This window comes from Alternaria infectoria (assembly GCF_024043175.1).
Source record: "Alternaria infectoria strain BMP 0036 chromosome Unknown scaffold_28, whole genome shotgun sequence".
Taxonomy (NCBI): Eukaryota; Fungi; Ascomycota; class Dothideomycetes; order Pleosporales; family Pleosporaceae; genus Alternaria; species Alternaria infectoria.
The window spans coordinates 7,472-30,910 of record NW_026250717.1 but is presented as its reverse complement, the minus strand read 5'-3'; the positions used below and the strand labels follow the sequence as shown (position 1 = coordinate 30,910).

Here is a 23,439-nt window from a genome sequence, read left to right as displayed (position 1 = left end):
GAGATGCGGAACGAGGAGTGGTACAACCCTTGGATGCCTATCGAGTCGACATGTGCTTCGTCGAGTATCGCTATATTGAGCTTCCCATCATCATCCTGCTTTCGAGAACACTGTTAGATTGCTTTGACCTTTGTTGTACATTCACATATACAATGTCACATGCGTTCAAGTCTCGGAAAGTTATATATTGCCGCCACTTTTCGAGAATCTGGTGAAATGATCTCTCACTCTCTCCAGCGCCAGTCGTGCACATGCCTGACCTCAATACCATGTTTGCAGGAAGTCAGTCCACGTCCAAGCCGCATCGCCGGAAGAAATCCGTAAATTTCAGCCCGGACACCAACTTTGAGCCTGGCCGGGCTACACATCAGTGGAAGCGCAAAAGCCCCACGTATTCGGCTGGGAAATACAGTTGCCCACCAGATGTTGGAGCCTGGCTGGACACCAGCTTGATGAGCAACGAATTGGAACAGCTCCTCAACTTCAAAGTCCACGCCATATTCCACGTCCGCAACGCAGACGAAATCGACGTCCTACACAATTCCTTCCACGCACAAATGCGAGCAGGTCTGCCGCTTCTTCCCGGCTCCGAAACACTTCTACGAGACCATCCGCTTGGTTTTGAGGTTTTCAAAATCTACAAGGACTTGACTGAAGGCGGCGTCGCGTTTTCTAGCCTTACGGGAGGAGACTGGACGAGGGCGAAAGTGTTGGTTCTTTATCAGGATAAGAGGGATAAGTCTGTGACCTTTCAGTTTGTTAATGATGCGAAGGAAGATCAAGAGGCTCACGAGTGGATACTTGAGTTGCAGCGGACTGTGCCTAAGAATAATGTTGGTTTGCCGAAGATGGCTAGGTTGATGAAGTGGAGGGATGATTGTTTTGTTGAGATGTGCGGGTTAGATGAGGATGCGCAGTGAGAACTTGGTCTGTGAGGGATATACGAAGTTACAGTGAAAAGACTAGGGTCATGAGTGTGAAGCCAATGACTCAGTGGATGTGGCAACAATAGAATGAAGCTTCTGCGCTGCAACTCATTCAATTTAGAGCTCATGCCGCCTCAGTTGCGCTGGCTGCATACCGATGGCAAAAACCACAGTGAACGACAGGGCTCACTGGAAATTGGCTGCGCGACCTCAATTGATAGATCACTCTTTGTTCCTGAATACATTCCATGTACAACTACCCCAGCATCACCTACATTGTTCGTTGACACAAACTCAATTTCCACAGTGACCAAAAATGTCGATTGGAACGCCGGCAGTAAATGCCATGATATTGGCAGGCTTACTTCAAGACAAACTCCAAGTAACGCAGTCCGCCTCCTCTACTCGGGACGATTATCCCAGCCATACTCAAATCGAAGAGCGACTGTCTGCCGCGGAAAGCCATCCACCGCTTTCGTTCGACGATACTCTCGGGACCTTGAGAAACTTCGACCGCAATGGTCGTCGCGTCGGGACTAGATGCGGTCATGTCCTTCACCCCAACACAGACCACGACGACGAATACTGCCCAGTATGCAGAGTCGTAGCTTATCTGAATCTACTTCGGCGCATCACTAAAGATTGGGATGGTAAAGGGGGCCCTTGGAGGCCACTGACAGGTCAAAGTACTGAGAATCGAGACGCTTATTGCCATATCTGGCATAAAAGAAGACTTGAGCTTGCACAGATCGTGATGCGTTATGAGGAAGACGCAAAGAATGAAGCATGTTGGGAAGAACAGCACCCGGAAGAAGTTGAAGCGGCTCGGAAGACATGCTCAGCAGGCAATGCAGTGGCCATTGCGCGTGCTATGTCGAAGTACCCCGCCAGCGTAAGGACTGGCGACATCGCAGATCCGGACTTCCGCACCGGCACTCCAACAATGTTGCCTAGAGCATCTCCAAACTGTCACACCTCTTTATCGAAAGCAAAAGCTCCAAAGGCGAAGCGTGTCCAATTTGCGTCCGACACGAACTTCAAAATCGCTCGGCCACGTCAAACTTACTACCGTAGCGCGAAGGGATACGTACCAGGAAAACACGCAGCACCCTCGTCGAGCACCCTACTCAATACCTCGAACATGCTCGTCAAACGCTACAACGTTCGGCAGCTCAAGATCATCAGGGAGTTTGATTGCCCGTGGAACATCGAGCTCATCGACGCCATCGCTTTGTCCAACCATGAGGGTATTGCAGAACTGCATCCTCGGTGGCCCGAAATCGGGGATAAGATATCGCGTATACATGATGGAAAAGACGATGTGCCGAACGAGACGTTTATGAAAAGTCTGAGTACTGCGGATTACTTACTCGTGAAGACTGACGAGAAAGATCAGGTCACGCATGTTATCCCGTATACAACGAGAGATATTGAGAATCTTCCAGGAGATGACGCGGACGGGGATATCATGATGGAGAATAAGGGGTGGACATCGCATATAGAGATCATGTCAGATGAATGTCGTGATGAGATCTGGAATACATACGAATGCGCAGGAGGCGCGAGGAGGATGGAAAGTAATGGGCGTGAGTAGGAAGATGGCGAGGGTTTTGGGGCCTCAGACGCGAGGGCTTGAACGCCACAGTTGTATACAAGGAACACCTGGGCCCTAGGAGGTCTTGCTGAGCCAGCTGTAACGAGAGGATATGTGGACGGTCCCCATGTGACGCGCATCCATCTGAGCAACCACCGAGTGGGTATGACGTAGACGTAACGCTCTCGACTGAAGCTGGTAGATTCATCCTACAATGCATTGTTAGTGCCCTGACTCTTCTTGGATGATTCATCGCAATGACCCAAACACCCAGGACTGCGCACTGTACAAACACCCTGTTCTCAGTAGATCTTCCACTTGCCATTCGCTATTGCGCATTCACTTCCATAGCAGTCCACCGAAACAAACTCGAGAATAAGCACGGGCTTTCTGGCAATGTTTTGCGATCCTCCAATACTCACTCATTCACGCCAGCGCAACCTTCCACATCATGCCCTCTTCCATAGCCGAGTACGTCCCCGCAGCCATTCTCTTCTCGCCTGAAGATGTGCAGCACTTCACCAAGTGGCAGGAAGAGCACTGCGTGGGATCACTGCCTGGGATTGTTCGAAATGCCACAGAGTATTGCGAGTTTCTTGCACATCGGCGCACCAACGAAGAAAGCATCAAGCTCAAGCGCGGCAAGGTACGCTCGCGAAATCGAAACCCTGCAACCATGTGCGGACACGGTCTGCACCCTTCAGACATCATCACCGGCGGGTATTGCCCGGTCTGCGAAGTGGAAATGTGTCTCGAGTTCCTTGATGCGATTGCGCAGGTGTTCCAGAAATGTGGCGGCCCTTGGCAGCAAGCGCGCGTTCGCAATGAGTTCGCTTTAGTCAGACAGTGTTGGCACCTGGCGCGCTATCAGTTAGTCGAGCTTGTGGAGCTTCTGGAGTGCTCGCAAAAGTATGAAGAAGCGTGGGAGAAACAACATCCAAGCGACGTAGGGTGTATGTGGACGACCAACAGCTCTTCGAAAGCGATACGTAATGCCCAGATGCGAACGAAGTATCCAGCTGTACTGACGGACGCCATTCCCAGGCTTGCAGTGAAGCGAAAGCTTTCGTCGTTTGACGCAGCGAGAGCGAAAGTCGCTAAGGCTCGAGTGAAGAAACACGTCACTTTCACACCAGACACCATTATCTCGCCCACCCGCAGCAACGCCTGCTTTAATCGCAACCCGGCGCAGCGCCAGAGTTATCAACCTGGTAGGCATGCTGCTCCGCTTGGGTTGGAGTGGGTCGACACATCGAGAATGTCCTCTTCCATAGCAGATCTTCTGAACCTGAAAGTATACGCGACCTGTGTCCAGGCGGAATTTGACGCCTTGGTCGACGACTCGTCTCTCAGACCCCCTAGTCGCTATCAGGGTATACTAAGCCTCCACCCCGGTATTGGGGCGATCTCAGCATTCGCCAACCAGTTCTTGCAAGGGGCGGAAACGGCGCGAGAGGAGATGCTCGAGATGATCAGCGTGGCCGACGCCCTTATAGTGCTCATTGGTGAAGACGATGTGGTGTTGGACCTGCATCTTTCTGTTTCGGACGATGTGGAGGATGAGGATGGTTATGGCGACGAAGAGGTGGATCAGACAAGGTGGACCTGCTGGTCCAAGTGCGGCAATGAGGCAAAGCCTGACGTTGGTGGAGCAGCTGGTCTAGCTGCCAAATTCGCTGTTGACGACGAGAAGGCGCGGAAGATGTCAGAAGATAGATGAGTAGCATAACTGCGACGCACGTTATGTCTGGAAAATGTTAAATAGTAGCATATTGAAGTGTCTGAATCTGAAATCTTTACAGTGAGTGGGCATACCAACCGTAGCCTTCCAAGGTTCGTAGTATGAGTTCAATGCGTGCGCTTTCAACCTTGGAATTGTGGGTGAATGGCGGTTGGTTCCCGCGGTCAAGGAGAGAAGCGAGATAAGAAGATGGGCACCGGAGGATAACCGAATGCATGTCTTGGTAGTCCTTGCCGCTGGTGATGCGTAGTGGTGGGTAGAGATGAAGTTCGCGCAACGCGCCTCAAGACGCGCCAGTTTCGCGCCTGCCCGGCTGCTCCGCCCCGCCGCGTTTGCATCTTCTTTGTTCACTCTGTCTGTGGCACTGCTCAATGAAAGCTTTTAGGCTTAAATGGAACCCGCAACCCCGCGCCTGAACTGAGATGTTCAGTCAAGCCGCGAGGGCTCCAGGCAGGCGTCAGGCCCCCAGTGCAGCGATGACGGCGGGCCGGCTACGCATGCCACGGCGCCGTTGCACCACTCCCCAAAGAGCACGGCATCCCGTCGCAGCCTTGCGCTAGGCTTGTACAGCTCTAGCAATCCGCCCAGATGCTCTGCTCGTCGCGATATAAAGCATGGCATGCGACGTGTCCGTTGAGAGCCATCTCATCTCAACACCAGCATGGCTCTCATTACGCTGCCACCGGAGCTCAAGCTAAACATAGCTGACAGCTTGGACCCGGACTCGACTCTTAATTTCGCCCTTACCTGCAGAGACCATGCGACACTGCTCAAATCCTTGTTGAAACAGCATGCACGACTACTTGCGAAATGGAAGGTCATCGACACGACCGATGCTCGTACGCTCCTTTGGGAGACCTTGAGAGACGTGATAGCAAACCCTCGACTAGGGTGGTACATCAGGGAACTCAATCTTCCTGAAAGCCGGCAATACAATTGGAATGCGAACGAGAGTTTGCGCAATTCCCACCCAAAGCATGGCGTTGTGCCATCCGAAAAAGACAAGGCCTTGTTCATTGAGGCAGCAAGGGGGCTGCAAGATTTGTACCCGGGGTTTGGCGTAGATGAATCGAATCTGCTGAGACGATACTCTCATGCTTTCAACTTTTCACCTCGCCCGTACGACACGATTGGATCTATCGAAGATCGAATTCACGCAGGCTTCGAGGACGCCATTATCGCGATCCTTCTGCACCATCTACCTTATCTCACGACCATCAGACATTCAGAAGTCGGCATGGAGGACTGTCTGGAACTTGTTCTATGGCAGATCGCGTTAGGATACAAGAACCCGGTCATGGCACCAAAGCTTCCCCTACAACATCTCAAGACGGTCGCCGTGCGTTACGCTCTGGACGAAGGAAGCAGCTCTCCTGACTGGGCGTGTTTTTATCTCAGTATCCCTTCGGTAAAGACGTTTGTAGGGCAAGCAATGGGTGGTTCGCCTAGCGAGGACGTCCTACGCACTTTATTCCCCACAGGTGCTGCTCCGTGCTCTGACGTGGAAGAGCTATTCTTCAGACATTCTGTCTTCGATGTGGATGGCCTAGCAACCATACTCGCGAACATTCGGCATCTAAAGAAGCTAACGTACAACGGTGGTGATGCTCTGGTGTCCGATTCGAGCTGGTACGAACCAAAGAAAGTCATCCGAGCAGTTGCTACACACGCCGGCCGCTCGTTGGAAGAGCTCATGCTCAGCGAGGAGGACACGGATGTAAGTCACCAACCCCCGTCAATGTTCCGAACTGATATGAGTTGACAGAGTGAACCTCCTGAGGATGGCCCAGCGATTGTTTCTCTCCGAGAGTTCCAGAAGCTCCGTGTACTCCACTGTCAATGGCGCATGCTTCGCCCCGACATGGCAAAAGAGGGAGACCCTGAACATGACGAGCCGCTAGAACAAGGCTATTACCGAAAGGAGGATTACGAACAGATTGATGTCGACTTCGACGTAAGGACCCTTCTCCCAGAGTCCTTAGAAGAGTTTTATATGAACGGCGATTTCCACGACTATGATGAATGGGAGCACATGGAAAATACAGTCAAGGCCTCAAGCGCCTTCACGCCCCACCTGAGTATGGATAAGACCTGTATTAAGAAAGGAGGTTATTGGAGTGATCGAATCGGTACCGCAGAGGAACCGGATGGAGCCTGGTCTCATCCGCTCGGCCGCCTTTTCGAAGGTCATCATGGTTAAACTCGACAGACTATATGTCTCATCTCATTCTCGATTGTAACAGGGGCACCAAGTTTCGGGTCTGTGCGCGCTTGCTAGGCACACGAGAATTGCTATAGCAGTGCGCACGGCTTCTCATCGTTCATCGTAGCGGGTCCTCTTCTCCCAATGACGCACTGGAAGAATTGACCATGCGCCAAGAAACACGACGAGAACTAAGGGAGAGCTGGTGCCTAGACACCCCTTTCGCATATATATATACGCGCGCATATCCAGCAGCATTACAAAAGACCACTATACAGCACACCTCTACAGCGCGCGCTTCTCCCTATACCTCTACTGCCAATTAACGAGCGAACATTTCGCGCCAGACCCTAACATCCAATCTCCCCAAGACGATATTACGATGGGTCCTCGAACCGTCCATACAATCGGAGGCCGCTACAAAAGCATCAAAGCTGTGGAAGACGCGCCATTCGCAGAGTTCATCTCAGTGAGAGAGACCGGGCTCAAATTCAACGTCGTCCACCCAGTCCCGGTCGCGTATCTGCGTGACCTGCAGTCTCGCGAACGCGCTGCGGTCCACAAACATATTACCGCTGAGCTGTTTAGTAACAGCTACAAAGACGTCGAATTTGTTGAAGCAGTAGAAGAAACCTTGAATTTGTTGGAGATGGTCCAACAGGATATGGATCATGATCGCTCGACCACTGCGGACCTAACGGCCACGGATACGACCAGTAACCGGACTTACCACACGGCAAGAGAGCATCAGGAGTCCCGGGGCAAACATTCCTCCATGTACGTGGAGGCTGACACCAATGTCATGAGCGGCTCAAGGTCAGGCGCCCTTGGGCGTAGCCGGAATATAAATAAATGGAAGACTACCGTACCCCCTGGCTACCCTCCACCCCCCGTTAGTACGCCAAGCTCGGTATTTCAGTCTGAGAGTGGTAGTGGATCGCGATCATCTAGCTCCAGCAAGATGCGAAAGCCGAGCAGGCACACCGACTTCCTCAAGGACGCAAAGCTCGACGAGAAGACACGCGTCATAGTTGTGGAGCACAGCGCTGCGAGCCACGAGCTGGCGCTTCAAGAACAGCACCTCGCCAGTCTTGAGTCGCTGGCTTTGACCGTCACCAGCTCAGCTGCGCGGCGCGATCTCTACGGCGCCATTCGGAAAGCTCGCAGTGCAGTCGAGAAGGTGCGCGTCCTCGAACGCAAGTGCAAGGGCGCCTTGTCTGACTCCCGCGCGCTCGTAGTGGATGCTCTGAAGCTCGCTGATGATCTGTGGGAGACGTCAGATGCGGCGGCGGATGAAGCATCAACAGTTTCATCGCCGACAACGATTTCTTCGCGGACAACCGATTCTTCGCGGACAACCGGTTCTTCCCTGACACAGCGGAGCACATCTACTGCGCCATCGGAACAAGACTCTTTGGTGCCGGCTCGCTTTCCCTCTGCCTCAGAAGTAGTTTCACTAAAGCAAAAACTGCAAGAGATCGACGACAGTCTTTCCGAGTCGATGAGGACTTTGAACCAGGTCATCACTCAATCACGTTACCGAGAGGGCGTAATCGAAAGCATAGACCGCGCACGGGCATGTCTCGACAAAGTTCACATCAGAGGAGAGCGCTATTCGGGCTTGGACGACGAAAAGATACGCAAATTCGGATTTGCAACGCTTGCCATCGCTCGGACAAGGCATGAGAAAGCTATGCGCAATCTGGAGGAAGCCAAACAAGAGGAACGTCGACTAGACGGCCCTAAGCAAGCAAAAGGTAGCGGAGGAACACGAGACACCGAGCGCCAAGAGCCTTTGCGAGAGGATGAAGAGTTCGATCGGATGGTCCATCGTTTCTCGCAATTTGATTGCGGGGACTCCGAGGAGCTTCTGCGTCAGCAACAAGAGGTTCTTCAACAGGTTGCTAACTACCGTGCCGCTGAGGCGTACAACAGACGCCGTCAAATGGGTCAAAGTTTGTATGATCAATTTCTGCAGGCAGGTGCACCGGATGCTCACAGGCGGCCAAGTTCGTCATCGTCGGATTTGCCGCCATTCCCGTTCCTCGATCCGAGTCAGTTCAGGGGCGTTTGGAAATAGCAATTCTCGCTAGGGCATACACGTATGTAGCACGCACAGTAAATAGAGATAAATTATCTATCCTGTATCGGCTTTTCGCTGTATCACTCCAAAAATAGTGGGTTACTAACTTCCAAAATCTACAACAACAGTGAAGTGGCTGGTGTCGACTGGCAGATTCTGCGATCAGGTCACCGAAGGCGACAAAAAATCGGTTCTTGACAAACCTCGGGACCGATGGGTCGCGACCATGGTGAAGGTGGCTGCAACGGGTCGCTTGAGAGACTGGACAGCTCACACACGTTCGATCTTTTCACTAACCGTACTAAATTCTCTACTACTGCCTTCATCTGCAGCCACTGAGGAGAGGTGAAAGCTCTCAGTTGTGACATTACTCGATCTGCTGATGGTTATGCGACCGCGTTCGGCCATAGCTATATAAGAGCGCCTCCTCTACAGCTGTCAGCGATTTGTCTACTCCTACTTCAACCCTGGTAAAACTTACAGCTTTGAACGATATTCGCAAGCTGCCAACGGGTTACGCCGGTGTTATCAGCTCGCCATCAACCCATCCAAAACCCAACTTTCACACGAGTCCCAAGGGCAGATTCTCTTCTCAGGCTGCTTGCAGGTCTACAGGCCCAACCTCTCCGACAGCAACAAGATGGCTTCTCACAACCGCACACTTCACACCATTTACGGGCAATACCGTACTGCAGCGGCTGTCAGCAGGGCAGCTAATGCCGATTACATCCCGTTGAACGGCGATCGTAACATCAATGCCGTACACCCAATTCCGATTGACTGGCTGGACGAAGAGCTATTGCCGAGCGAGCGCGATCGAGTCCGCGAACATGTTGCGTCTCTACTGAGTAGTCAGCGTCGCCAAATTCCCAGTTTTGTCGAGGCTTTACAGGGCACCATGGAGAATCTGAACACCATCAGGAATAGGGGTACAGCCAGTCGCAGCATTCCTGTGCGTCAATCTGGAGGCGAGACTATCGATCGTCTGGCGGACGACTTCGACACTTTGACCATGGGACAAGCGCATGACATCAACTCACCGTCACGTAACGTGCGGTTTGCAGAGACGGTTCGGACAGATCGTGTTTCCCGAGACCCTACAATCCCTGGTCCCTATAGTCCACAGCCGTCCTCGCCGACTCCTCGAAGTATTATGCGCTCGCCCGGACATTCTCGTGCGAACTCAGCCGAAGCGATTTTGAGCCATGGAGCTTTGCCTCCACACGAAGCTCGAGTGCCCTCGCCCACCGACGGCTACAGTGCAGAACTTGCCGCACTGGATGTACAACTTGACGGGATCTACGCGGCTCTCAACAACCAATCTCGCACCGAAGACCATGGGTTATCGGAGCAGCGGTTCGATAGCCTTGCGCAAGCTCGCTCCATGCTTCGTCGCCTTAGAGGCCTACGTCGTCTCAATCAAATGGACGTTGACACGGCTCGCGCTGCTGTACAATCAGTAATGACAAGCACTGGACGAACCGACACGCAGCGCGCTGCTGTCACGAACGCTGATAGTAGACCGGAACGCATGGGTCGCGGGCTGCCTCATCGTAATCATGAGATGCGGAGGCCGCGTCCAGTAAGTGGGAGCTTTAGCAGCATAGGAGAGCGGCTACGCCTAGCGACGATACAGCATGATCAGCGTCTGTTCGCTCATACCAACGGCATGTTTCCAGTTTGGGGTTCACCTCCCGTTGACCCTCAATATGGGGACGGCATTCAACGGCCTGACGGTGCCATATACTGCTGGGGGCCTATGGGCGGATGGTTGATGTACCATGGCCGTGATGGGGCCTATTTTTGCGAGTAGATGTGTGATGATGCCTGGTCTTGGGGTAGGGGCTCTGTACCTGGGTAACATTCAGAGCGCAAAGGTCGGGGTAGAGAGTGCGCATCCATAGAGGGACCAAAATAGAGACCGAATCGGAACTTCAAACCATTCGAATGTACTACATCAATGTGCTTGTTGGTTATCGAGGCGCGCACATGTGGCAGGGACGAGAGCGACGGACTAATCACCTGGGCCGTGTTTAAACATTCGGTTGGCGCTAGCTGCTCCGAGTTCCCTCCGACAGCGGGCTGCACTGCGCGCTTCATCGCCACACAACATACACATTGCGCGTCATTACACTTCCCAGTCTCAATGACCAGCCCCGCCGAGGACTATCCCGCAGTTTGCGTCAAAAGCGCACTCTATTCATTCATACTTCCCTTATTACACGACATCTATTACCCCGTTCCCTTTGTCATTGCAGCTCCGCGCCTTATTCCCGTAGTTCCGCTTCAATAACACTCTCAGCAACCCCGGGGTAATTGTAGATGGCTAAGAAATTCAGACCAGCCTTTTCAACTATCGCCTTCCACTCCGCTTCTGTTCTCTCGCGCACTGAAAGATGTGCTAACATCATCATATCCATAGAGGTGGCGGCGATGGTAGGCTTCTCTTCCGAAAGCACAATCTCGTTCAGCAGCACCCGCGAGTAGCCGGGCTTCAGTGCTGGCTTCAGGCTTTCGAGAATCCTGACGCCTTCTTCGTCATTCCAGTCGTGCAGAATTGAGTGCAGTGAGTACGCCCTGGCTGACTGAATCGGCTGAGGCGTATAGAAATCATGGACCTGACTCTCAAAAGGAAGCCTTTCCTTATCCTTGATAGCCGCGATGACTGGCTCTTGATCCTGAAGAACAACCTTGCCCGGATGAGAATGGTGCTGAGTCACGAACTGCTGGACGTCGTGACCGCGACCGCCGCCGACATCGACCAGAAGGGCCTCGCTGCAGCTGGGATCAAAGCCATCAATCAATCGTTCTGCGACCGGGTAGAAGCCGGGGTCGAACCAATTCGCCTTACCCGCGCGATACACCGACATAAAGTTGTCGAACTCATCGAGATGAGGAGGCGTTGCGACCAACCATGGGAAAAAAGGCAGATTTGTTCCATGCGCATCCTGCAATGGTCCTTCTGTAGGCGACGTGGGGAGCCTGTAACCAGTCTTCTTGAAATACTCCGGGAAACCATTGAACGACGGTCGTGACACGTCGTAGCAGAAGTCAATGCTCTTCTGATAGTTGTCCGCTGCAAGTTCGTGGCTCAGACGGGTACCGAGGAATTTACCGTTCGAGAAGGAAACGACCTTCATTGCGATTAGGTGACGCATGATCCGTTGCAATAGAATGGGGTCAACGCTCGTCTTTTGAGCAAGGTCGCCCGGACTAACTCCGGCATCGCCTGCATCTCTAAGATGCTGGAAGAGTTTGACTTCAACAGCGAACTTGCAGTGCGCTGACAATGCCGGCTGTAGACTCATCAGTATGCTGGTAACAGTGCAGGTTCAGTCACGAACCTCGGCCCAAAAGCTTCTCTGCAGGAATTCACTGGGTATCTCGAGCGCCGCAACCAGGTCTCGACCAAGCTCGATGAGACTTTCTCGTGAGCCGATTTGCTCGGCTTCGTAACCTCTGCCGGCGGCCGCAACCCGCTCGAGGATATCTGGTACAGGTATTGGCATGTCTGGCGATGAGTGTTTGTTCTGCAATGATTGTCAAAGGATAAAGAAAGCAGCGCGGGGCAGCCTTCTATTGCAATCCTTCGATCCTTTCGCACGATAACCATCGTTCGGTGGGGTTCTTGCCTTCCTATTGCGCCATGCGCCGAAGTACACATGACTCGTTTTCCCACCCGACCGCTCAGCGCTTAGTCGTTTCCGCGATGTTTGGATCTTAGATCAGCTACGTTGTGATACAAAGGCCTGATATCCGCAGTCTCTTTACCGTCTTTCGCTCGTCCGACCCACTGGACCTCGGGAGTGTTCAACAACGCGAATCCCACACCCGCTGTGTTGGATCAATACGTCTGGAACATCGCCTACCAAACGCTTGTCGTCTGCGTGCTTGTTACATTTGCCGGCATGACGTTTCCGGAGACAGGCATCCGTCCGTGCCGCCCCGTCACTCGTTGGCCCACTTGGTCTGGCACTAGATCCTTCGCGCATGCATGAACAGATACTTCGAGCCGCACCTGTTGAAGCACCAAGAGCCACGTTGACTTTACTAGTCACAAGGTCTAATTAAGTTAAGTTTTAAGATACAGTGTATTTCTTCTCCAAAGAAATAAACACCCTACAAAGTTAAGCTATCTCGCTCAAGATACACAGCATGGGAGTGGAGAGACTACATTTTCTGCTTATGTTCGTCGAATATCTCCTGCAAAGGGGTTGTATTGCGGCTCTCCTTTCAAGGTATCAGCTCCAGTGTGGTCTTTCAGAAGATCCTCTTCCCCATCGTCTTCCCATAACGAGTAGTTCAATCTTCCGATGTCTGAGATCGGTGTCTGAGAGTCTGCCACTAAGCAGTACATTGACGATCGTTCCATCGTACGAAGGACCGACGTGATAATGAACACGCTTCGCAAATTTTCTTAGTTTTGCGGGCTTCCTAACACTGATCCGAAGCGATGTCCTGCCTTCCTTATCCTTCGAAGAGGAAGACTGGCCATGTTTCAATAATAGTTCCACTGTAGATATGCCGGTCTTTTCGCAAACTCTATGTAGAACACAAATCTCGGCATCGTCACCCGAGCTTTTGTTAGCGGCAAGTTGGTATCCTCTGTGAGAAGCTCCAGCATGCTGAAAAGTCGCAGACGACCACCCCAGGGAGGTTTTCAACCACTGTTCATACGCTATTGATACCTACTGCACCAAGCTTGAAGAATGCTAAACCCTTACGGATGTTACGCCAGCATACCGATGCGCAGTCGCCCTGAGTCCTGCGAACTACTTTACCTATCTCGAGCTCGAACGGAGTCTTGGGGAGAAATGGATCGCGAAGGCAAAGCGCGTAGGTCAGAATGTGTACGTAAGCTACGAAGTGGATGTAGCTGAATCAACACAGAAGGATGATGATGATGGCACTACTAATAGCGATACTGCGCTTGATCTTTCCTAGCGAACTCGTAAGCGTCGTCAGTGGCCCGCGGCTACTTCAGTGTCTACCAAATCGGGACGAATTCGCACAGGACTGGCCTCTAAGCCTGATGACTTTATGGCTAGTGCCAATCAGGCCAATCAGGATGTCGAGAATCCTCTGAAGTGTTGGATTCATCATGCATCTGACTACCCTGTGCTCTCTGAAATGGCGTTAGATTCGTTTAGTCGTCCGGCAATGAGCGCTCAATATCCGCGTGGTCTTGATTTAGCATAGTACCTGTACGTAATCTCAAGCCACATAAACCAGGTTAGCCGCAATGTGCTTGCAGCACGACTCTATGTACTTGTCTCACTTGTACGCAATCTGCACGCGATTATTTCTAATCTTGCGAGCTGACCATTTGTGGTGCACAAATTTCTTGATTGACGCAAGGCTGCTATTGAGGCTGGAAAACCTTGTCACCCAATTACTGGTTCTATGGATTGAATCATATCGGTCTTCCACGACTCATCTTTACTAGTAAGTCGCACCACGACCCGTGTAGCCATAGCCACACGGGTTGTCCCAATCATGCGCAATGCCATACCACGTGCCCCTTGTCTCCTGGCTATCCCATCCCATACCCTTGCCAAAGTTGCAGTTGTTGATGACGCGGTTGATGCTCCACTCAGCGTCCTGGCAGGGCATGTAGCCAGTGCGGCAGAAGCCATTGCAGGCGTAGGCAACAATACCGTTGTACGCGTTGCTGGAGACGCGTTTGGCGTTCCCTGGTAGGTTGCCGTTACCGCATTGACTCATGAGGTCTTTCAGTGCGGCGCGAGCGTTGTCTTGGGTACCCTGGTCGGAGGAGATGCAGTGTGTACCGGTGTTAGAGCGGGAGCAGCCTCGTGCCTTAAGGGAAAACGGAGCATGTTAGCTATTCGCTTTTGTGGGCAAGGTCGGGATTGCTCAAGCAAGCCTTACCTGAAGGTCGACCGTGGCGGCCATGATGGTGCTGCTTTGGAACAGGAGCGTTCCGGCGGTGGTAATGGCGAAGAAGCGCATGATGAGCAGGTTTTTGCTGTACAGTACGAACTTCGCTATGTAGACAAGTGTGCTAGACTGAAAGAACCGGTCGACCTGTGATGCCTCGATGCCGATGGAGAGAGTGTGTACTCACATCACAAGGAACCCGTCGTACTTATACACAATTATTCCATGTTGGCTAGATTACATGATGTTTTACTGTGCAAGTGCACTTACTCCTAAGCTGGTAGCTCCTGTACACGAACGACACAACACGACAATAGTAGTTAGCAGTGCAGACAGCATCAGTCCTCATCAGGACAAAAATTGACCAATCACACGGCCCCGGGGCCTGTTTTGCAGCTGAGACGTAGCGCTAAGCTGAGTACGGAAGGTGACAGCACGTGCGGATTCTGTTTATGCCTGCTAGATGAGGTCGTCACATTTCTAGACGTGTGGTGGCGTTGTCAGAGTGAGTATTCAATTGCTCGCTCAACCAACCCAGCTGCATGGAGTGTGCTGCCTTCCCTTTCAAGAAAACGCTAGCATAGCTTATTCCAACGACTCTGAACGTGCGTGTCCGTTCCGGCTTTCATCCAATGTCCAGTTCTCGGTTCGTTCTGGCAGCGCGTCCACAAGCGAAATGTCTCCTGGATTAGCAGAGGTGGCTGTTCGTCTCGCCTGACATCAATAGTACCGCCAGCCACAATGGGCGCTTGCGCGATACCTTCAGCTGCTGCGTGAAAAGCCTCATGAGAAAGTTCGCTACGACGCGCATCTGCGCCGCTCTGTACATGAAGGCGAATGCCTTGTTTTGGACCTAGTATGCAGTGGCTTCAAGAGCTGTGTTAGGTGAAGTGACTGCCTTCGATGTTGACATTAGCCCTAGCTTCTAGGAGGACTTCTATAATATAACTATGGCCTGCCATTTCTGCTGCATGTACAGCATTACTAAATCGCCGAGTTCCGTTAAGAATTGCTTCTCGATAGACTAGCAGATAGCATAAGCACCTATAGCCTTAAGAGATGCACATTATAGACTACTCTACCTAAGCTTTTAGGCCTCTTAACGTTACTTTCTAGTAGATAGAGTACCTAGGTATCTATTTAATGTTTTCTGCCTATATAACAAGCTAAAAGTAATACTACCTAGAGGTTTTATAAGCCTAATAATTAAATTTTAAGATATATCTCTAAGACCTAAAAGCTTTACTACTAATAATAACACTTTTTATTAGTATTAACTTTGTAGTTACTATAAATTACATAAATATATACGCCTTAAACGCTTTACTAGCTTTAGAGAAGCTAGTTCTATAGACTATTTTAAGAGTTAGTTTAATTCTATACTACTTATAGTAGTTATATAGTTTTTTAGAGTAGTAAAAGCTATATTATTATAACTCTCTTAGTACGTAGTATTATAGTATTTCTAAATCTATTATAAGTTTTATAATTAGTATAATAATCTAGAAGTATATAATAATCTTTTACGTAATCTCTATAGATAGCGTAATAATAAAAATACTCTATTCTTAATACTATAATTATAATAGTAGCTTAGCTAAGTAGAAATATTATATTTTAGAAATTACTTATAAAAAATTAAATCTATAGATTATTATATATATACTAATTCTATTATTTTAAGTTATAGATTACTATATAGATATTCTTTAGTAGTAAAAAGATCTAGTCTAGACTAGTCTATACTTAATTAATAGTTATAGATTAAGATAAATATATAAGCTAGTAGGTATTATTAAAAAGATATTTATATCTAGTATAGCTTTCTACTAGCATTAAAAAAGATTATAAAATAAAAGTATTTATAATAAATTCTTAGTAGTATAGAGAAGCTAAGGCTAAGCCTTATAGCTTAGTACCTAATAGTTATAGAAGTTTAAGATTTAGTCTATCTAAAAGAATACTAATATTTTATCTAGTTAGTAATATATAATAAAAGAGATAATAACTACTATAGCTTTATTACTATAGTTTTAGGTGTATAGAAGTAGTAGTATTTACTTATTACTTAGTACTTAGCACTTAGTATTTAGATTTATAATTTAATTATATTATTATAATATAGATATAACTATATAAATACTAATAATAATAATAATAATACTACTAGCTTATCTCTTTTTTTTTCGTACTAATACGCTCTACTAATCTACTTATCTATATAAATACTTACTATATTCTCTAATTCTCTATTATTATTCTTTACTATATTTTTTTTTCTTTTTTTATTTTTTTTTCTTTTTTTATTTTATTTAGAGTTCTAAGCTTTTACTTTTATAAGTATACTACTATTCTATTTTTATTCTATATATTTATAGCTATAGTTAGTACTTTACTATATACTTTTATTTAATTAATAAATATATAGTAAGAAAGATTAGTTTTTTATATATAGTAATAGTAGTAATTTAAACTACTAAGCTAGCCTAAAAGAGCTATAAGTTAAAAAGAGACTTTAAAACTTTATCTTATAACTATAGTAGTAATATAGATAGAAAGGCTTATATATATATTATAGATTATTCTACTTAGTTCTAAATTAACTTAATAATCTAGTAATTATATATATAGTCTTGCGCTACTTCTATATAATTATCTTAATCTTAAATTTAGCTCTAGAATATTAGGTAAAAGCTATTATATAATATATTATTAAACTAAAGTAAGTAGAAGTCTAATTAGTATTTATATAATAGAACGCGTAGAAGTAAGAGAAAGTAGAAGAAAAAAGTAATAGATAAGAGACTTAGAGTTATAATAAAGTAATATTAGAAAGTAGGTACTAGTATATATTATAAAAGTATATAATAGCTTACTAGATAAATAAGTATTTATAAGAAGAGATATCTATATATCTTATACTATTTTCTAGCTCTTTTATACTACTTTTTATCTTTTCTAAATTCTATATAACTTTTCTTTTTCTTTTTCTTTTTATTAATTTAAAATAATAACGTAATAACTCTAAATATTAATAAATAACTACTATAATTAATATATAAATACGCTACTACTTTCTATAATACGCTTTAAGAACTTTATTAATAATTATATATATATACTATATATCTAGCTAGTATAGCTATTTTATAAGCTTAGCTTATATAATAAACTAATACTAAACTTCTACTATCTTAGTACTATAAGTTATCTTTAAAAGTTAATTATTAGCTATATTACTAGAAATAAGCTTTTACGTATACTACTAATTATTAAAAAATAAGCTAAACTTCTTAATAGTTAAGACTAGGTTAAACTAGTGTACCTTTATAATAAAAAGAGTAATTTATATAGTATACTTATAAAAGTAAGCGTTAAGAGCTAAGTATTTCTAGACTAGAAAAAGAAGTTTCTTAAGTATATAGCTAATAATAGTATTACTAGTATATAGCTTAGGTAGTTCTTTTACTTTTTAGCCTTTTTTAAGATAATCTAATAGTATAGCTTTTATATACTACTATATATAAATTAAATTAACTAACTAAAGTACGCGCCTTTAATAATAAGTAGCTAGAGCTAAAGAAGAATATATTAATAAGTAAGAATTAAAAGTTAGACGTAAGTATTAGACTTAGATAAGTAAAGTAACTAGTAGAGCGTATTAGAAAGAAAGAGAAAGAGATAAGTTATTATTATTATTATTATTATTATTAGTATTTACGTAGTTATACTTATATTATAATAATATAATTAAATTATAAACTTAAATACTAAGTGCTAAGTACTAAGTAATAAGTAAATACTACTACTTCTATATACCTAAAACTATAGTAATAAAGCTATAGTAATTCTTTACTATATATTATTAAATTTACTTATTATAAGCGCGCGCGCGTATACGTTTATATTAGTTAGCTAATTTAATTTAGAGAAGTTATTCTAAAAGATAAAAAAAAGTTCTATATTTATAAAAGAATAGTTTAGACTTAATTATAAATACTTAGAAAGTCTATAAATAACATATTATTTAAACTAGCTATAGTAGAGTTATTAAGCTTATTCTACTACTACTATAATAGCTTATAACTAGTAGTAAGCCTAGTCTTAATAAAATATAAAGCTTTTAATTTATTATAAAAAGTATAATATTTAGTCTAGTTTTATATAGACTTTCTTAGAAGCTTAAAGCTTTAAATACTAATAATAATATAACTTTATAAGTTATTTTTAAAGTTAAGATAATCTTAATATACTTAAATAACTTTTTAGAAGTCTAGTAACTTATATATACTTTTTAGTTAATAGATATATTAGATAATACTTCTTACTAGAATATTAGTAAAAGTTATATACCTTTTAGTTTTCTTATACTAGACGTAATTTATAGTAGCTATTTTAATATAGTAGTTATATTATATTAATACTCTAGTGTTAGAGTAATATTATCTATTATTTGTTCTAATTTTGTTAAATTTAACAACTTATACCTTTTTTAGTTTCTAGTAGTAATATATATTATAAGATAGTAAGCCTACTAAAGCTAACCTTATTATCTATTATTTACTACTACTACTACTACTACTACTATACTTAATTCTATACGCGCTTAACCTTAAAGAATAAAGTAATCTTACTTAATACCTTTAATATCTAAGTAAGGTTTTTATTACTAAATAGCTTATCTATAAACGCCTTTTTACCTACTAGTATCTAAATATCTAGCTTAACTCTTACTAGTATTCTTATAATTACGTTTATTTATTAACTAATATATAGACTTACTAGTACTATATTACTATTATTAATTTTAATTACGTCTAAAAGAATAATATAATCTAGTAGTATTATATAAAGAGCTCTTTAGTAGTTAGTCTTAACCTAAAACATTTTACTATTAGTATAAAGTAAGTAGTTAGTTATACTCTACTATAAAATAACTATACTTATATTTCTAGTTAGCTTAACTATATAGAGAAGGCTTAGCTTAAAGACTTTATTATTAATAAATTTGCCTAAGAGTGTAATGCCTTTTATTAATATAGTCTTAGAACTACTAAAAGTGTTAATAATAAGAAGAATAAAGTAGATATTATTAAATATAGTTATTTCTTTAGAGTTAGTAAGAGTAAAAAGATAAGAAATAGTACTAACCTAGAGTTCTAGGCAATATAGTGTAAGAGAGAAAGAAGAAGAGATTAGAATAGTAGTATTTTAACTTATTAAGGTGTATCTATAAACTCTTCTCTTACTACTATAACTAAATTCTATAGTCTTAGTTATATCTTTAGACTTAAAAGAGCTTATAGAGTTTTATAGTTCTTATTATAGAGGTGTCTTCTAATAATTTAATAGAATTTTTATTTATAGTTTATTTCTAGCTACTAAGTCTAAGACTATTATCTAAGCTATTTATATCTATAGGTTAGTAGAGAGCCTATTTTTTTATAAACTTAGATTATATACAATAGCTCTATAGCTTAAAATATTCGTGTATTTAAACAAATTTATTTTAATATAGTAAGTTTCTACTAGTATTAGAGTTTACTACTATATACTAGAAAATTATATACTCTAGAAGTTTAATTATTATATAGAAATAGCTCTTTAACTATACTATTTAGTACTTTATTAACTATAGAATTATTTATAGCTATATTACATAGTATTAGTTTATATAGTTTTCTACTTTTATAGTTTTTTTATAGTAAGTAACTAATATATACGTAATAAATTATATTACTACTAAATAAATATAATATACGTAAGATTATATATACTTAAGTATTCTTTTATATAGCTAATAGAGTGTAAAGTTTTTTAAATACTATTTTATAGTAATATATTAGTTAGCTCTAGTATACCTAGTTACTAAGTTAGCGTTTAGCTCTAGTTAGTATAATTCTATTAAAGCTCTAATATAAAGTTAAGTTAGCGTTTAAGATTAGAAAGCTCTAGTATTAAAAATATAGAGTTCTAAGAGTATAAGTTAAAATTACACTATCTACTATAGACTTAAAAAATAGATTTTTTTAATTATATTATTACTAATATTAAGTATAAGGTAAAGCACTAATTATTACTTAAAATATAGAATTATAATAGAATAGTAATATAATCTAATAAGTAAAAGTTTAAGACTCTAAAAAAGAAAGATAAAAGAAAAGAACTAATAAAAAGCTATAGAAGTTAGCTATATAGTAAATTAAATCTAGCTTATTTAAGTAATGTAATGTATTCTAAAAAAACTATTTATAATAAATAATAAGTCTATATTAAGAAAGAAGATATTAGTCTTTAAAGCTATTAATAAAGCTTCTAATCTTTTCTTTTAAAGTATATATCTAAGTTCTAGAAATATAGAATTTTGTACTAATATATAAATTATTACATATTAGAACTAGATTATTACGTAAGTTTGAAAAAAAAAGTATAGAGAAAGAAAGATAATTACTTAACTAAATATAGATAATCTAGAACTTAGTATAATTATTACTTTTAGTATATATATAATTAATTAGAAAGAGATTTTTCTTCTTTATACTTCTATTTATAAATTCTTTAGATATATAATAATACTACTATAATCTATTTAGAAGCTTATAGAGAAGTTTATAAGTTTATTTATTATTTAGATTCTTAAATCTACTCTTATTATAAAAAGTATTTAATTCTTTTTAGACCTAAGAATTAGAGCTTCTAGTAAGAATATTCTAGAATTAATTTAGGTTATTCTCTAAGACTTTACTACTATATAAAATTTTAATCTTATTTCTAGAAACTAAAATAATTATTTAAATCTATAATTTAAATTATATATATATACTACTAATATAAAACTTACTATATATTTTAGTTTATTAGGCTAAAATATAATATATAAATACTATTACAAGTAAAGTACTAGAGATTTTTTTAAGAGTTTTATAAAAATAGCTAATATTTTAATAATAGTTCTATTAAAGTTAACCTTTAATAAGATAAGAACTAGCTTATTTAAATAGAGTTAGTGTATAAAAAAAAATTTTTTAAAGAAAAGATTTATAGTAAGAAAACGTATAATCTAAGTATAAAGAATAAAAAACAAATACTTAGAATAGAAGCTTTATTTAAAACTATAGTATAAATCTTTATAAACTAAATAAATCTACTTTAAAAAAACTATAGTATAACTCTAGTTTAGATATAGAGCTATTCTAATAGTACTATAGTTACGTTTTTAGTATAATAGCTTATAAGAACGTACTAATTTGTAATTATACTATAGCTTATAATTTACTTTATATTATTCTTTTTAGTTTATATATTATACTTCTAATATCTTTATATAACTACAATTAGTATATCTTTAAAAAAAAACATCTACTTACTTCTACCTCTAAGTTTAAAGTTTTATTATAATTTAATAGCTTTAAAGCTTTCTTACTTAATTACTACCTTTAAAAAGTTTATTCTCTAGTTTTAAGTATAGGCTTCTATTACTATTATTAATTATAAGTATATTATTATTATTATTATCTATTATAAGTATATTATTATTATTATTATTATTAAAATACTTATTCTAGATAATTTAAAGAAACTTAATAAAAAAAAAAAAAAAAAAAAAAAGTAGTATTAGTTCTATATAACTATAAAACTTATAAGTAGATAATAGTATTTATAATAATAGAATTGTAAAAATACAAATAAGTATTATATTTAATAAATTAATAAAAAGATCTATTCTTTAGAGTTATAAAAATTCTAGATACTTTTAGAATACTTATTCTAATTAGATTATTATAGTTTATATACTATATAGTACTATTTTTACAAAGCTTCTCTAAAATAATATTAGTATAAAATCTCTGTATTAATCTTAATACTAGTAAGTATAAATTAGCTTTATAGAATTTCTTAGAAGTACTAAGAATAATAATAAGTATAGAATTACTAACACTAATTACTAAAAGAGTTTAGCTACTAGCTGCTACTATTTCTTTATTAGTTTTAGTAAAGTAATTAAGCTTAATTAAAGCTTTTTTATATATTTAGTAAACTATAGTATAGCTTTACTATTAAGAATTATACTAGCTATAAGTATATAAAGCTTAAAGTTTATACTAAAAATAAAAGATTTAAATTAAGTAATTAGCTTTATAAAGTAAATTAATCGAAAAACTATATTACTATTATACCTAGTAGCTAAAGCGCTTATTTTTTAGTTAAAATATCTAATATTTTTATATAAGCTACTCTACTTTCTTTTCTTATAATAGCGCTTTTACTTTTTTTACTTCTTTCTAGTAGAGAGCTTTATAAATATATTACTTAGTAGCTTAATTCTAGTAACTTTAGTTTATAATTAAAAGCATAAAATAAGCTTTTACTTCTACTTTATATTAGGCTTAGATAAGTTATTCTTAATATTCTTAATAAAAGACTAGAGTTAATGCTAAAGTAGAGTCTATAATATAGTAGTAGTAATATAGTAATTTATATAGTAAAGGCTATACTTAGCCTATATAATCTAGTAAACAAGTAGTAGTTCTTTATAATATAGATATAATATACTTTTCTAAAATAATTTATAGTAACGTTAACTATAAGTAATTACTTATAGTAGAATTATAGTAATACTTTAATCTAGTAATACTTTAGTACTATAGATCTTAACTTATAAGAACTACTCTATTAGGCGTATAAAGTAAAATATAGATTCTAATACTTCTTCTTCTTTTATAATATTATATTTTTTACTTCTAAGCTATTCTTTATTCTAGCTAAGGTAATTAATATAGTAAAGATAAAGCTAGCTAGTACACTAGTATATATAGAATAGTAGTTTATCTATTTTATAGCGTATATACGTTTAAGCTTTTTTTTAGCTTACTAGTTTAATTACAGTAGAGTAATATAAAAAAAAAGATATCTAAAAAGTTTTAGTTTTTAAAGCAGTAAATCTAGACAACTAAACTAGCTAGAACTAAGATTTTTAGTATTTTAGAAAGTAAA

At 41.1% G+C, this 23,439-nt stretch overlaps 6 protein-coding genes across 6 annotated transcripts; 4 read left to right on the top strand and 2 right to left on the bottom strand.

Annotated features, from left to right (window-relative positions):
• Nucleotides 1-251: 251 nt before the first annotated feature.
• On the top strand, nt 252-920 carry J4E92_009819 (uncharacterized protein; the record flags this gene model as incomplete). Its single annotated transcript, XM_051501161.1, has 1 exon — nt 252-920. One exon carries the CDS (start codon nt 252-254, stop codon nt 918-920), a length of 669 nt encoding a protein of 222 aa, XP_051348546.1.
• A 2,051-nt stretch (nt 921-2,971) lies between these two features.
• On the top strand, nt 2,972-4,240 carry J4E92_009818 (uncharacterized protein; the record flags this gene model as incomplete). Its single annotated transcript, XM_051501160.1, has 2 exons — nt 2,972-3,240; nt 3,565-4,240. The coding sequence occupies 2 exons, from the start codon at nt 2,972-2,974 to the stop codon at nt 4,238-4,240; spliced, it is 945 nt and encodes a 314-aa protein (XP_051348545.1).
• A 682-nt stretch (nt 4,241-4,922) lies between these two features.
• J4E92_009817 (uncharacterized protein) lies at nt 4,923-6,461 on the top strand (the record flags this gene model as incomplete). The annotated part of the gene is made up of 2 exons (XM_051501159.1): nt 4,923-5,978; nt 6,027-6,461. The coding sequence occupies 2 exons, from the start codon at nt 4,923-4,925 to the stop codon at nt 6,459-6,461; spliced, it is 1,491 nt and encodes a 496-aa protein (XP_051348544.1).
• Nucleotides 6,462-6,846: 385 nt separating this feature from the next.
• On the top strand, nt 6,847-9,749 carry J4E92_009816 (uncharacterized protein; the record flags this gene model as incomplete). Its single annotated transcript, XM_051501158.1, has 3 exons — nt 6,847-8,419; nt 9,126-9,616; nt 9,735-9,749. 3 exons carry the CDS (start codon nt 6,847-6,849, stop codon nt 9,747-9,749), a joined length of 2,079 nt encoding a protein of 692 aa, XP_051348543.1.
• A 1,065-nt stretch (nt 9,750-10,814) lies between these two features.
• On the bottom strand, nt 10,815-12,056 carry J4E92_009815 (uncharacterized protein; the record flags this gene model as incomplete). The annotated part of the gene is made up of 2 exons (XM_051501157.1): nt 10,815-11,843; nt 11,892-12,056. The coding sequence occupies 2 exons, from the start codon at nt 12,054-12,056 to the stop codon at nt 10,815-10,817; spliced, it is 1,194 nt and encodes a 397-aa protein (XP_051348542.1).
• A 1,933-nt stretch (nt 12,057-13,989) lies between these two features.
• J4E92_009814 (uncharacterized protein) lies at nt 13,990-14,460 on the bottom strand (the record flags this gene model as incomplete). Its single annotated transcript, XM_051501156.1, has 2 exons — nt 13,990-14,310; nt 14,437-14,460. 2 exons carry the CDS (start codon nt 14,458-14,460, stop codon nt 13,990-13,992), a joined length of 345 nt encoding a protein of 114 aa, XP_051348541.1.
• Nucleotides 14,461-23,439: the final 8,979 nt, after the last annotated feature.